Here is a 14550-nt window from a genome sequence, read left to right on the forward strand (position 1 = left end):
CCGTCGCAATGGAGAAACCTATAGAGAAGGCAAGAGAGTAGGCTTAGACAAAAAAATAAAAACATGTTGATTGTCAATATGAACAAAATCATAGGGACTTTTGCTGCTAGCTGTCCATTGCTTGTTGGTTTTAGCTGACTGATGTTTGGTGACGAAATCTGCGGTTCTGCGAGCTTCATGGCCGGCTCGGTTGCATCCGTACTGGTGCCGGAATCTGCGACCTTCGGGATTAGCTGTACCGTACCATCGAATGGAGGCACTGCGGGCGTTGTTGGCTACGTCGGGCAGGCTCCCCTCCCCTCGTTGGCGAACCTGCTGCCCAGGCATACGCTTATCGGGGAATGTCCTAAGGAGAACCTTTTGAAGGTTAAACCGCCTGATTTTTTTGGCGCTAAAAGGCACAAGACGACGGGGAAAATAGACCAAAACATTTACAGAAACATGGTTTCGTGTAAACTACAAAAGCTTGATTTTTTTTCACACAGAAACAGAATGTAATGAAAAATTACACTGCACGAAACACAAATCAAAAGTTTGTTGAATTTTCATCTAGTTTATTCATACGAAAACTGATTTCATTTCATTTCTCCGCTGGCCACATCCAGAACCGTATTGAGGAAACAGTATAAACTGATCATGCTACGTATAGAACTTCTTGAATTGAATTTTTGAATATAGAGTGTCTCTAGTGCAATTTCGTCTTCTGGACAAGTTTTCAGTGTTCCAAACCGCCCCCAACCCCGCCCCCTTAATGTGTTACATTATAAAAGAACGCCTGCGGTTGGCCGGTTTTCTGGGCATTGTGCAGCGGTTCTATTGGACTTCGCGCGTGCTTGGTGGTTTTATAGCTTCGCACCTGGCTGGATGAACGCACTGCATTCCTTTCATCGGGCAGAATCTTCGGAGTTGAATCGGCAGCCCTAGCATCCGGTGGCCCGGCTCGAATAGCGGATACAAGTGCCGCCGATTCACCAACGAGAGACAACTCGGCCCGACAAAGACATCACCGAGCGTCCATCCGACCCGGTACGGAGACCGAGGATCGATCGAAACCGTTGCATCTGGCGGAATTCCTGATCATAATTTTCTAAACCTTTGTAAATTGACAGCAATGGAAAATGAAAATCAACATGGTTGCTGCGATAAATTTCAAAAACGCTTGCGCTCGTATCTTTGAGACCCTTACAAGAAAACCACCAAAACTGATTTTTCTCAATACGCGCAATATTGATCGAATTTTAAAGGGGAAGATCTAACAGCAAGCCATGAAATGTGACAGTGCAGTGGGACAGAATAAAAGCAAAAACTTTTGTACATGCAGCTCTCTCATTTTTTTGTATTTTTCTTTTGCTTTGCTATGGATGAAAACACTGAAATTACATACTAGGTTCCATATTCAGAGTCCGTTAAACATAGCCGAAGGGTTGGTCGAGTACTGGTTTGCTTGGTCCGTTTGGTAAAATTACTGACAAATCGTTACGATTCGATTCAATTTTCGGCGGCCGCCGGAGGATCCGATATGACCGTTTGCTTACTCTCGGTCGTGCTGACATTGTCCGGGGCTTCCTTGATGCCAAGCCACGGCAGCCGGCGCTCGAGCTCCTGCCGGTACTTCGGATGGCTGATGGCGTACACCCACGGGTCTAGGCAGGACACAACCTTGCTGCACATGGCCGGTACCATGGTGAAGAACGGCGTAAGCATGGTTTTATCTCCGAAGGCCCCGATCATGGTGACGATAGCGTACGGCGTCCAGGCGCAAACAAACAGGAAGAAGATCGTGAACGCAGCCTTCGCGATGCGGATTTCGGCAGCTTCGGCGTTTACGTTGCGATTCGCCGCCAGCGACTCGATGTTCATCTTGCGGGCCTGATTCTTCAGCATGTTCTCGTGCTGTCGGACGTGGCCAAAGAGACGGGTGTAAAAGTAGCAGATGAACACCATTGGGATCGCGTAAGCCCACGTGAAGATGCACCCGACGAAGACGCGCGTGTCGCTATCGTCGGTCAGATAGTCAAACGAGCACGTGGTCAGGTAACCTTCCGGGATGTAACGGCCCCAGATGTTGAACATCGGCAGCACGGTGAACGGCAGTGTCCACAGCCAGGTTAGCAGCACAAACAGTGATGCTTGAACCCGGTTCATGCGACCCTCGAGTGGGTTCGAAATCGTTCGGTAGCGATCGTACGCGATGACGGCATTGCTGATTGCTCCACCGATTCCGGACACACTGCCCAGAGCGGCGTAAATCGCACAACCCGTTTCGTAACCCACCAGTCGCTCGGAGAAGGCGTTCACCAGAAACATGGGCATCTCGCACATCATCAGCAGATCAAAAATGGCCAGGTTGACGATGAACATGTTGGATCCATTCCGAAGAGACTTGGAGCTGTAAGCAGGAAACCGCTGCGTTAGAAAACCCAGCGAATATCTCCCCTTCCCGCATACTCACGTGGTGAAGATCCACACGACGATTCCGTTCCCGATAAGCGAAAGATTCATCAGGACAAAGTAGATCAAAGCCAGCAGCAGATGCATGAAGTAGGGTGGCGCCGGAAAATCTTTCCAGTGTTCGTGCACCAGGTGCATCTGCTCCGGGGGCAGGTTCCAGCCCAACAGCTTGACCATCTCGCCGGTTCGGGCCGCCGGCAGCAGCACTGCGTCGGTTTCATTCACCAGAAACATTGCGTATTGCGAATGCTGAACCGTGTACGGATGATGTCTACACAGAGGGTAACGATCTATCACAAGGGGTACCAAAGTGAGTCCACGGGACTGCGCGCGCCACAACCAGGGAACAATTTGGACCAGTTTCGTGGGCGAAACGCTTCACAAATGTTCGATTGTACTGTGCCTGGGAGTGGGTTTTTATAGTGACTGGTTTTGTGTGATTTTCTAATTTGATTATCCGGGTAAAGTGCGCGCGCTCACAACCCTTTTGCCGACCCATAATCTGCGTAAAGGATTTGCCCAACGGATTTGTGCAATGAGGAAAAACGTGAATCGGCAAGGATTTCAAATCCCTTCGGTGTAAGGGACTTATTGGTTTAGATTGGCAGCCGCGGATTATTCACAGTTGGCTCATTGGATTCAATCACAGGTGCTTCAATGTAACACAAAGTTGGATAGTTTTATGTATTTTCTTTGACGAATGTGTGGAAACGGGTTGACATGACATAAAGGTTAGTTTAAATTTCGCTAAATAGAAATTATAATGAAATGTTTCATTTGAGCAACACTCGTAGTGTTCACATTTGTGGGGCGTGAAAATTGTTGAAATAACCATAACATTCTTATTTTAAAAAGACAGCAATCGAACACTTTTCATGTTTTTTAGAAAAAATAATCAATCAACTTTTATTTAGAATTTTTTATTATTTTGCCTCACACATTCTCAACATGATATCAATCCACAATCTTTTTTTCTATTTTTTTGCTCTATTAGCCATGCAAGATGAGATTTCGGATAATCGAATCACAAACTAAAAAAATTGTTTTCGTTTTTTTTTATTTTCTTGTTTTTTACATAAAATTGGAGTTCTACGACCCCATTTTAATCAAATTGGAGTTGTTGATTGCATTTTAAAAAATAAAATGCATTTTTTGCCTTCCTCACCTCAATGAGGAAAGGCTATAAAATCACTCGAAAAATGAACTTCTTTATTCGACCTCGTAGACCCACCTTCACGTATACCTATCGACTCAGGATCAAATTCTGAACAAATGTCTGTGCGTGTGTCTGGATGTGAGTCCGTGCACCGAAAAATATGCACACGATTATCTCCGGACTGGATGGACCGATTTGGACCGTTTTTGTCTCATTCGATCCGTCTTGGGGTCCTTCAAGACCCTAGTTAATATTATGAAGTTTAGTGAAGTACTTCAAAAGTTATGCTAAAAAAACGATTTTAGCTAAACTTCTGAAGATTGTAAAAGGGTAGTTTTTGTAGGAAACCCCGTCATGCTACATATTGTTAGAAAGGTATTTGAAAGACCTTTCCAATACATTCAAAAGATTGAAGATCTGACAACCCCATCAAAAGTTATGAGCACTTAAGTGTTATTTATACACTTTTTTGAGGCCGGATCTCAGATATTTTGATGAAAAAGCTGTCCGGATCTATCATGCGATCCATCGTTGGATAGGTAATCAAAAGACCTTTCCAATAAGCCCAAGAGATTGAGGATCTGGCAACCCTATCAAAAGTTATAAGTACTTTAGTGTTTTATATACACTTTTTTTAGACCGGATCTCAGATATTTTGATAAAAATAAGTGTTATTTTTACACTTTTTTTATGCTGTGTAGGGTTTTCACTTTTATGAATGCAAGGAAGGCACCAACCACCTAAAGGTGGATTAAGTAACGTTTTCAATATTGCATCACCGCCACTTTGGCAGCCATCTTGAATTTAGAAATTATAAATAATTTTTGCGTAGTTTACTGCCGTTCTACGCATATTTGTCCCATGTTCAAATAAGTGCAACTGAGAAAAACGCGATTGAAATTTTTCGACCGATTTCGGTGTTTCTACGTCCCGTGGATTCCTATTCACCCTATGTGTCCCTAATCACCCCAGTTAGCAAGTTATCACCCTTATTTTTGATTCTCCTGCTACACTACAGGTAAACAAGACATAATGCTTCGTAAAACTAATGATTCCGTGTAAGAAAATACTTGGTGGGACAATTATGCGTAGAAATACAACGATGGGACAAACAGACTTGGTGTTGTTTTTAATGAGTTTCGGAACAAAGTACCAGCTTTTATGTGTTTTTCTTAAAGTACACATCAGACTAAACTTAAAAATGTCATAAAGTCAAAATCGTCCAAAACTGACATGGGACAGTTATGCGTAGAATGGCAGTTTAGGTCATACCTATGCTCAACAATCAAAAATTGGACAAAGAATTTTTTTTCGTGGTTCGATTATCCGAAGTGAAATTTTTCCGTGGCCTTCGGATAATCGAGTCTTCAAAACCAGTCGTAAAAGTATCCAACGAGGTTTATCGAGTTGGATGAATATGACGAGTGCTAAAACATCGAGCTTTGCTAGGAGTTGAATACACGGCCGTGCAAGGTGTCTTTTTTGTACAGTTTGTCTATAAATACAGCCTGGATACAAATTTGAGCATTGAACAATGCTAAACTTAGAGTTTTTTAGGCTATTTACTACCCAATAGGCCCCAACGTTATTTATTCAATTCTCTTTCATATCACACTATAACATTTTAAAACATTTTGGAATCATCACAGTTTGCAAACAAGCTCCCAAATTCGTAAAATAAAAAGTGACTCTCTCCAAAACTTCTGGATTTAAATTCCTTTCACAGTTAACTTTGGAGAATGTCACTTTTTATTTGAGGAAACATGACATATCACTGCTTATGATGCTCGAATTTGTATCCGGGCAATAAGTTGATGTATTTAAAAAAAAACTTTGTTCAGGCGTCTTGGTATAGGACTTTTGTAAAAAAAACTCTAGATTTATATTTTTTTCAAATAATCAGTTTTCCACATTTAGCCCGCAAGCTCAAGAAAGCTTCAATTTTGGCCCACCATGAGCAACTCTCTACCAAAACCGGAAATGGATTTTATTTGTATTTTTTTATTTGGCTCAAACTTTGTGGGTGCCTTCCCTATGACCAAAGAAGCTATTTTGTGTCATTGGTTCACTCATAGAAGTCTCCACACAATTTTGGCAACTGTCCGTCCATACAAAAATGGTACGTAAATATCTAAACAGCTGTAACTTTTGAGTGGATTTTCTAATCAATTTGGTTTCTTTGGCAAAGTTGTAGGTGTTGTTGAGGACTATTGAGAAAAAATAGATATACGGAAAAAATTGCCGATATTTTTATTAACTTTTTTTTTAACAAGAACTCAATTTCCCAAAACATGTATTTTTAGATTTTCGAGATTTATTGATATGTTTTAGGGGACAAAAAACCCGCAACTTTTGAGCCATAGAGAAGCAAAAAATCTGTGTTATGAATTTAAAAAAAATATGATTTTTGGAAAAAATCGAAAATCTGTGTTATGAAAAAAAAAAAATATATGATTTTTGGAAAAAATCGAAATTTTATGCCAAAAAACAATTTGACCTCAACATTTTATGTAAAATTTAATTTGAAATCGAAATGCACCTAACAGATTTTTTGATAAAGGGCTCCGTTTTCAAGATGTAGCTACTGAAAGTTTGATTTAAATGAAATATTTGCAGTTTTTCGATTTTTAAAAATAGTGAGCATGAATGACCATTTCTTAAAAAAAATTTTTTGAGTGGTTCAGAAATTTTGCTATGAAATTGTCTAAGAGATATTGAAGATTGGACATCTGGTTGCTGAGATACAGCTGCTTAAAGAAAATAAACATGAAAATTGAAGTTTTCTAAGTCTCACCCAAACAACCCACCATTTTCTAATGTCGATATATCAGTAACTAATGGTCAAATTTTAATGTTAAAAAACAATACTTTGAATTTTTTTGAATTAAGACTAATATTTTAAAAGGGCCAAACATTCAATATTACGCTTCGCGGGAAGGCTCCCACAAAGTTTGAGCCAAATAAAAAAAATCGAAAAGATGGCCGAAATCGGCCGATTTCGTAGAGAATTGCTCCCATTTACAACTTTGGACATCCCTGGTCTAAAGCATATAATAATTCTGGAGTTTTTTTTTCAAAAGGACCAATAAACCACATTTTCAGTTTTTGCATTTTGAGTGTTTTTTAATACCCCTGACTCAAGGCGGTTTCAAAAACACCCAAAAAGCAAAAACTGAAAATTTGGTTTATTGGACCTTTTCAGAAAAACTCCAGAATTGGACTTTTTTTGCATCCAATATTTTTTGAAAAAAATATTGATGGCGGCAGAGGGGTGATGGAGGCGAGCAGTGACAAGAACTTTAGGTTACAGAATCGTCTCAAAATGAGATGGGACAATTTATGCGTATAACGGCAGAATAGGGGATCATTTTGAAGCAATCTTAATGTCATTTTTCAGCTCGACTACATGCATGGTTCAATTTTCCAAAGTTATTACTTTGGATAGTCAAAATATTGGATAGTTGAGTTTTGGATTGTTGAGTCTGGATTGTATTTGTACTGGATTACTTCTTCAGAACTAAATTTGTCGAATTAAAACACCTTTTGTTTCGTCTTTTCAATGTTTTATTGTAGATATAACCTAAATAATTTTTCACCAACATCTGTTCCAATCATGTTCTTCTCCATGCACCTTTCTCTCCACTCAAAACTCAAAACAGCTGACCGATAGTTGTCTATAGATTTAGTAGTTCTTCTGTTTCTTTTTTTACCCTCTATTTAAAGTTTTTTTTTAACTGATGATAAGTTTCAATTCTTTTCCACTGCACACGCTTTCATTCATAGGCATATATACCATTCTTGCTCAACTAGATAGTTAATGTTTGTTTGTGTTTATGTGTGTTTCTCTCTGTTCAAAATCATCAACTATGTGTCCTCTCCTTCAACTCGTTAGCTACTTGATATCTGTGTGCTTCAATTTCATCTTCTGGATGCCTTCTCGTTCTTTTTTTTGTTTGTCTCATACAAAAATAACTTTTGTCTGTACAGTTTCAAGTGTTGGATAAAATAACTTTTGTCCTTTTTTTATACATTTTAACAAAAGTGATTGGTAATATATTCAATGTAACATATGTAAACTTCCTTTTTTGTTCTGTATCATTCTTTCCTTTTACTCTGTGAATGTGTTGTTGGTGTGTGTGTGTGTGTGATAATAACCTTTCCTACCCTTACTAACTTTTTTTTAGACTGTGTGTGTGTGAGTGGTGTGCTACGGGGGTTGCGTTCTGTACACAGGCGGATTCGAGGGGATGTTTAACCATTTTCATACAGATTTGGTAGTGCGGTTTAGTTTAGACCTGTTCAACGGTTTTTTTTTCTCTTCTGCTGCGCGTAACTATGCTTTATACTTATAAGTAAATGAACTAAATTGCGCTCAACAAATCCGTTCGAATAGTATCGCTCTAAATATGCGTATATATTGTTGTATAGTCATGTGTGTGTTTGTGTATAGGCAAGGGTTATGAACTTAACGAAACTTATTTGAACAATAAACCATTGGGGAAGATCCAGTTTCTTCAACGAGTCTGAGAGAGGGATTTAGTTATAATGAGGAGAGTTTAAAAACGTTGGGGATGGAATGGTTAAACTTAATACCTTTTAAAAGTGGTTTCTTGAGATGCAATGTTCGTGGGCAGAAACAAAACAACCATTTGGTTTCACTAGAATTAAAACACTTACAAATAAACTATCCCGTTTTAAAAACTTCATATGGCCTCGTTTGCGAACGTTTGATTCGTTTCATAGCTGCGCTAGTTAACATGCTGAAGATGAAGATGAAAATTAGGACTTGTGAGAGGATGGTGTTAAAAGTGACCAAATCTGTACAGTTTCGGACTGAGGAGTCGTGAGGAAATTTTTGCGCGTTCAGTTTCGGTTGGCTTTCGCTGATACACCTTCTGTAAACTTAACTAACTTATCAGCACTCACATTTCGCACTCCGAATAGAAAATCTACAGTTTGCATGCGTACCCAGAGCATCATCTTTTGCACATTTTAAAAACTCAAATCCCACTCCACATGGTGATACAATAAAGTTTGCTTATCCAATTTCTAAAGTATAATGCTGATGTTTGCTGCTTGCTTGCTTGCTGTTTTGCCGACTACCATCTACTAGTTGTATATCGAATATGTTTTGTTTTCCATACTTAACCGTACTAACTACTTCCAATATAAGAACCTATAACTAATAATAGCAGTTGACACATATTGGGGGCAGGGTTTACCCCTTTACCAGAACCTTGTTCGTGAAGTAAATCAGATGCGTGATCTGGTGTGGCATGTAAAAAGGGTGCTACATTCTCAGAGCTTTTCGTGTTGAGGTTTAGATGTGATGCAACGAAAGTTACGACTCTGTGGAGGATTTTTTTTGGTAAACGAATCAACATTTGCTTGTTCAAAAAAAGTGAACAGCGTATTTCCAACTTTTCCAACTTTTAACGTTAACAGTTCAATTATAGATATTTTGAATGTGCGATTAATTAACAAGGAAGATTGAGGAAGCTTTCCCTCAATTTTCAAAGCAGTGCACTTTTAGCAAGATTTTAAGCTTAAGGCTCAGCATATACTTTCAAACAACTCGGTTTGAAGGAATTTTGAATTAAAATATCAAATGGTTGGAAAACACGATCGGGAAAACGGGATCCCTTATAAGTTTCTTTTAATCTTAGGAAAATGGTTTAATTTGAACAAACATGATTCTCCAGAAGTTTCAAACCCCGCTTCAGAAGTTTGTTACAATTTTCTTTTATTTAATTTAATAAGTGAGCAGTTCTCTAGGATTTCGGTCATTCGATTTTTTTTTGTATGTTTTAATCCGACTGAAACTTTTTTGGTGCCTTCGGTATGCCCAAAGAAGCCATTTTGCATCATTAGTTTGTCCATATAATTTTCCATACAAATTCGGCAGCTGTCCATACAAAAATGATGTATGAAAATTCAAAAATCTGTATCTTTTGAAGGAATTTTTTGATCGATTTGGTGTCTTCGGCAAAGTTGTAGGTATGGATACGGACTACACTGGAAAAAAATAATACACGGTAAAAAAAATTTGGTGATTTTTTTATTTAACTTTTTATCACTAAAACTTGATTTACAAAAAAACACTATTTTTAATTTTTTTTATTTTTTTGATATGTTTTAGAAGGCATAAAATGCCAACTTTTCAGAAATTTCCAGGTTGTGCAAAAAATCACTGACCGAGTTATGAATTTTTAATCAATACTGATTTTTCAAAAATCGAAATTTTGGTCGTAAAATTTTTCAACTTCATTTTTCGATGTAAAATCAAATTTGCAATCAAAAAGTACTTTACTGAAATTTTGATAAAGTGCACCGTTTTCAAGTTATAGCCATATTTAAGTGACTTTTTTGAAAATAGTCGCAGTTTTTCATTTTTTTAAATTAGTGCACATGTTTGCCCAGTTTTGAAAAAAATATTTTTGAAAAGCTGAGAAAATTCTCTATATTTTGCTTATTTGGACTTTGTTGATACGACCTTTAGTTGCTGAGATATTGCAATGCAAAGGTTTAAAAACAGGAAAATTGATGTTTTCTAAGTTTCACCCAAACAACCCACCATTTTCTATCGTCAATATCTCAGCAACTAATGGTCCGATTTTCAATGTTAATATATGAAACATTTGTGAAATTTTCCGATCTCTTCGAAAAAATATTTTTGGAATTTTCAAATCAAGACTAACATTTCACAAAGGCCAAACATTCAATATTACGCCCTTTTAAAATGTTTGTCTTGATTTGAAAATTCCAAAAATATTTTTTTCGAAAAGATCGGAAAATTTCACAATTGTTTCATATATTAACATTGAAAATCGGACCATTAGTTGCTGATATATTGACGATAGAAAATGGTGGGTTGTTTGGGTGAAACTTAGAAAACATCAATTTTCCTGTTTTTAAACCTTTGCATTGCAATATCTCAGCAACTAAAGGTCGTATCAACAAAGTCCGAAGAAGCAAAATATAGAGAATTTTCTCAGCTTTTCAAAAATATTTTTCTAAAGTGTGCAAACATGTGCACTAATTTAAAAAAATGAAAAACTGCGACTATTTTCAAAAAAGTCACTTAAATATGGCTATAACTTGAAAACGGTGCACTTTATCAAAATTTTAGTAAAGTACTTTTTGATTGCAAATTTGATTTTACATCGAAAAATGAAGTTGAAAATTTTACGACCAAAATTTCGATTTTTGAAAAATCAGTATTGATTAAAAATTCATAACTCGGTCAGTGATTTTTGCACAACCTGGAAATTTCTGAAAAGTTGGCATTTTATGTCTTCTAAAACATATCAAAAATAAAAAATTAAAAATAGTGTTTTTTGTAAATCAAGTTTTAGTGATAAAAGTTAAATAAAAAATCACCAAATTTTTTTACCGTGTATTATTTTTCCAGTGTAGTCCGTATCCATACCTACAACTTTGCCCAAGACACCAAATCGATCAAAAATTCCTTCAAAAGATACAGATTTTGAATTTTCATACATCATTTTTGTATGGACAGCTGCCGAATTTGTATGGAAAATTATATGGACAAACTAATGATGCAAAATGGCTTCTTTGGGCATACCGAAGGCACCAAAAAAGTTTCAGCCGGATTAAAAAATACAAAAATTAAAATTGAAGAAAAAAGACCGATTTCGTAGAGAATTGCTCAAGTGGTATATTCAAATCGCTTGCATTGGAATTATCAATTATAGAAAATTTTCAAATTTTCGGACCCTAAGATGACAGTTTTCGTGAGTTGCGCGTATTTACCGACAGATGGCAAATGGGCCTCTTCGGAGTCCGCCCATCAAATACGCAACTCAAAATTTGCATAGGAAACTTTTTTTTTCGTGACGGCTTTTGCGGCACGCTCATTTCAACTGTTCTAGACTAATATTTGAACGTGGCGTATCTCTAAACAAGTTTTTAAAGAAAATGATTCCAGAATGCTTATTTTGTCGTTTTAAACCAAAACAAGGCAAAAACTAGATTTATTTAAACTATTCGCCATTTTCAAAAGTTGGGCTCGACAATATCGAAGGCCGTCATCTTAGGCCCACTGGGCCCACAAAACGGGGTACGCTCAGTTTGTATGGGAGCTGTCAACATGCTCCCGGGCTGATTAAAATGCATTATACAACATTAAAAATGGTTTGCAATCATTTGTTTTGAAAAAATCTTTTTTTTTTGCGGAAAAATACTTTTACTATTATTATAAAACTAAAACTCACAACAACTCAAAATATTTTAAATGAACTCAAACGTGTTTAAACTGATTATAAACGCAGCGAAATAAACTTCACAGTGAAGCTTTTTTTTAAATGCCCTCTGATTTTTCAAATTTGATAAGTATTTGAAACAGCCAGCGATGGAAAAATCATCATCAAAAGAAGTCTTTTGACACTCATTAAAAGAACAAATCGGAAAGAAATTTGGCTAACCTCTCTCGCGAACGAAAGATCGGTATAAGGAATCTCAAAAAATCATCATCTTCACGCAAATGAATAAAGGGGCATCTGTCAGATCAGATCTGGGTGAATATCACTCAGTTTTTGTTTAATTCTGAGTGGGATTCACTCAAATTTGAAAGATACCCCTTAACTCATTAGAATGTGCGTGTTGTTTATTCGGCGGTACATGTATTTCTCTGCTACACTTGCAGATGTAACGTTACACCTCGTAAACTGACCTGTCACTTTTTGTAGATGAGCAATGGTGTAAACTAAACGAAATAAATTAATTCAAATGGTGCTTACAAGGAGATTCTCAAAAAATCATACACTGCGATTTTGTTTTGCGTGTTTCGCCTCCCCTCTCTTTCGCGGGTGAAGAAAGTTAGCAAGCGAAAAAGATTTTATTTCATCCCTGGCAACAGTCTTTTCAACACAACATTAGAGAAATTTTTTATGGTGAATTTATTATTTGAAGATTCGATTGTATGAAGTTTTGCAATTTATAGTAGACGTTTTTAACTGAAAATGTTTTTTTTTCACCTCTAATCTGCATCTACTTCAAAATTTTAAACCATATGGTCACAATTTTGAGCTACACTCGTATGTATCAGTGATATTTGCGTTATGTTTGAAAGCATGTTATTTTATAGAAAATGTGATAAAGTATTCTCTAAATTCAGGATGTTCAAAATTAGAAAAATTTGGTGTAGCCAAACAGATCTGAAATTGCATGTTTTGTTAATCAACTGTCAGATAAAAGAAAGGCAAGAATACAAGTTGAAAGTTCGTGTCCATTGCCCATCCAACTTCAAGCAAAACTTACTTGGAGATACCGTGGAGAATTTCCCTTATCCCCTTAAAAAAGGGGAGCTTCAACACTTCCCTTTTTCCAAATCTCTTTATCTCTGTCCCCTGGTGTGCTGTGGAGATAGGAGCGGTCAGCAAAAGACGGTGTTGCGAATCTGGGTCAGGCGGAATTGGTTCTAATCGAAATCAACAATTCCTAGCTATGCGAAATATGACATGACATTTTTGAATGAAAAGACAGTAAAAATATGATTAAGACCGCATCCCACGGTATGGAGGAAGCAAAATATTATAAATCGAGAACACCCATGGGAGATTTATACGTAGCAAATTGTGTTTCACGTTTCTGATTAAGAATATGTTTGATTGAAATCGGTGAAAATTGCGTTTTTCAGAAAAAAAAAAACTATTTTCCCATTTGAAGTGTCATGGGAGGAGGCGCATGGTGGCTCAAGTAAATTCTAATAATGTTAATAAGCCTTATCATATGTCGTGTTTTAAAATGTTTTACATTTCTTTTACCTTTGATTAGTATAAACTACCAAAAAAAGTATTATTTAATTATTCTTTTAAAAAATGTATTTAGTAACAGGCGTCTCCATTAGTATCAAAGAACACATCCATCTTGGATTGGATTTTGTGACTTTTTCATGTTTAAATTTTGTTTCATTCAACTTCCTTCCACAGAATTGTTACTTTCGTGCACAAAATTAAAAGATCAAAACTAACTTATTCGTTGTAACCAAGTGTTGCTTATCCGGTATGCTTTGCTTGATACACCCAGAACTGGGCATCGGCATACGAGAGAATAAAGAGCACGATTCGGTAGTAACATGGTACTGTGTGCGGACTGAGAGGATAAATCCCGAAATTACCGAGAGTACTTTACTCATAGGTTCATCTTCAAAAAAAGTTCATCTATCAAAAAAAAAGTACCGGTACCGAGACTCGAACCCAAGACCTTCGGCATATTGAACCGTGCCTTTGCCGTATGGTCCACCGCGCTTCGGTGATAAAGTGGCGGTCATGCGTCCATATAAGCCACTCAATAGGATGAACTGTTCCAATGAACGAATGAACACGCGAGAGGACTATACTCTCGCAAAATAGCACTTTCCTCACGTTTCTTTTCGTGAGGACTATCCTCTCGTTCTTTAACTTTGGGTGTATGGATTTCGGGATCATCACTCAGAAATGTTACACCTAAAATCATCTACTATCACGGACACACGTGTTCACCCAACAAACAGAAGAAGGTGTGGTGTATACTGTAAGTGTCTAGTAGTTTGCCTGGACGATTCCTATAACGAAAACATGGACGTGTGTGTGTGTGCCGTGGACTCGCTAGTTAAATGCTGCTCTACACACAAATATGTAGTCGTTTTACGCTGCTTGTTTTGAGTATTGAACTTTGCGCTGCACGTGTTTGTTTGTGTTTGTTTATTTGTAACTCTACAACTTATCACGTCAAAAATTCACGGTAGAAAATAAAGTAAAATTGAATTCAATAAAACGGACGAGCTGCTAGTTTTTTTTGCGCTGAACACAATCAGTCTACTTCTAAGTAAAACACAATATTTTTTCGCCTATAATTAAGTTGACATGTTTTTACTCGTAACTTAGACTACGTGATTCGTGATATATTTAAGTGAGGGAGCTCTCAAAAACTTTCAAGCAGCG

At 37.2% G+C, this 14550-nt stretch overlaps 1 protein-coding gene across 1 annotated transcript; it reads right to left on the bottom strand.

Annotated features, from left to right (window-relative positions):
- Positions 1 to 1307: 1307 nt before the first annotated feature.
- LOC6046334 (opsin-3) lies at positions 1308 to 2835 on the bottom strand. The gene is made up of 2 exons (XM_001863511.2): positions 2453 to 2835; positions 1308 to 2389 (listed from the first exon to the last, which is right to left on the bottom strand). The coding sequence occupies exons 1-2, from the start codon at positions 2683 to 2685 to the stop codon at positions 1489 to 1491; spliced, it is 1134 nt and encodes a 377-aa protein (XP_001863546.1). The 5' UTR covers positions 2686 to 2835; the 3' UTR covers positions 1308 to 1488.
- Between the last annotated feature and the right edge of the window lie 11715 nt (positions 2836 to 14550).

The sequence above is a fragment of the Culex quinquefasciatus genome, chromosome 2 (genome assembly GCF_015732765.1).
Source record: "Culex quinquefasciatus strain JHB chromosome 2, VPISU_Cqui_1.0_pri_paternal, whole genome shotgun sequence".
NCBI classification, from domain to species: domain Eukaryota; kingdom Metazoa; phylum Arthropoda; class Insecta; order Diptera; family Culicidae; genus Culex; species Culex quinquefasciatus.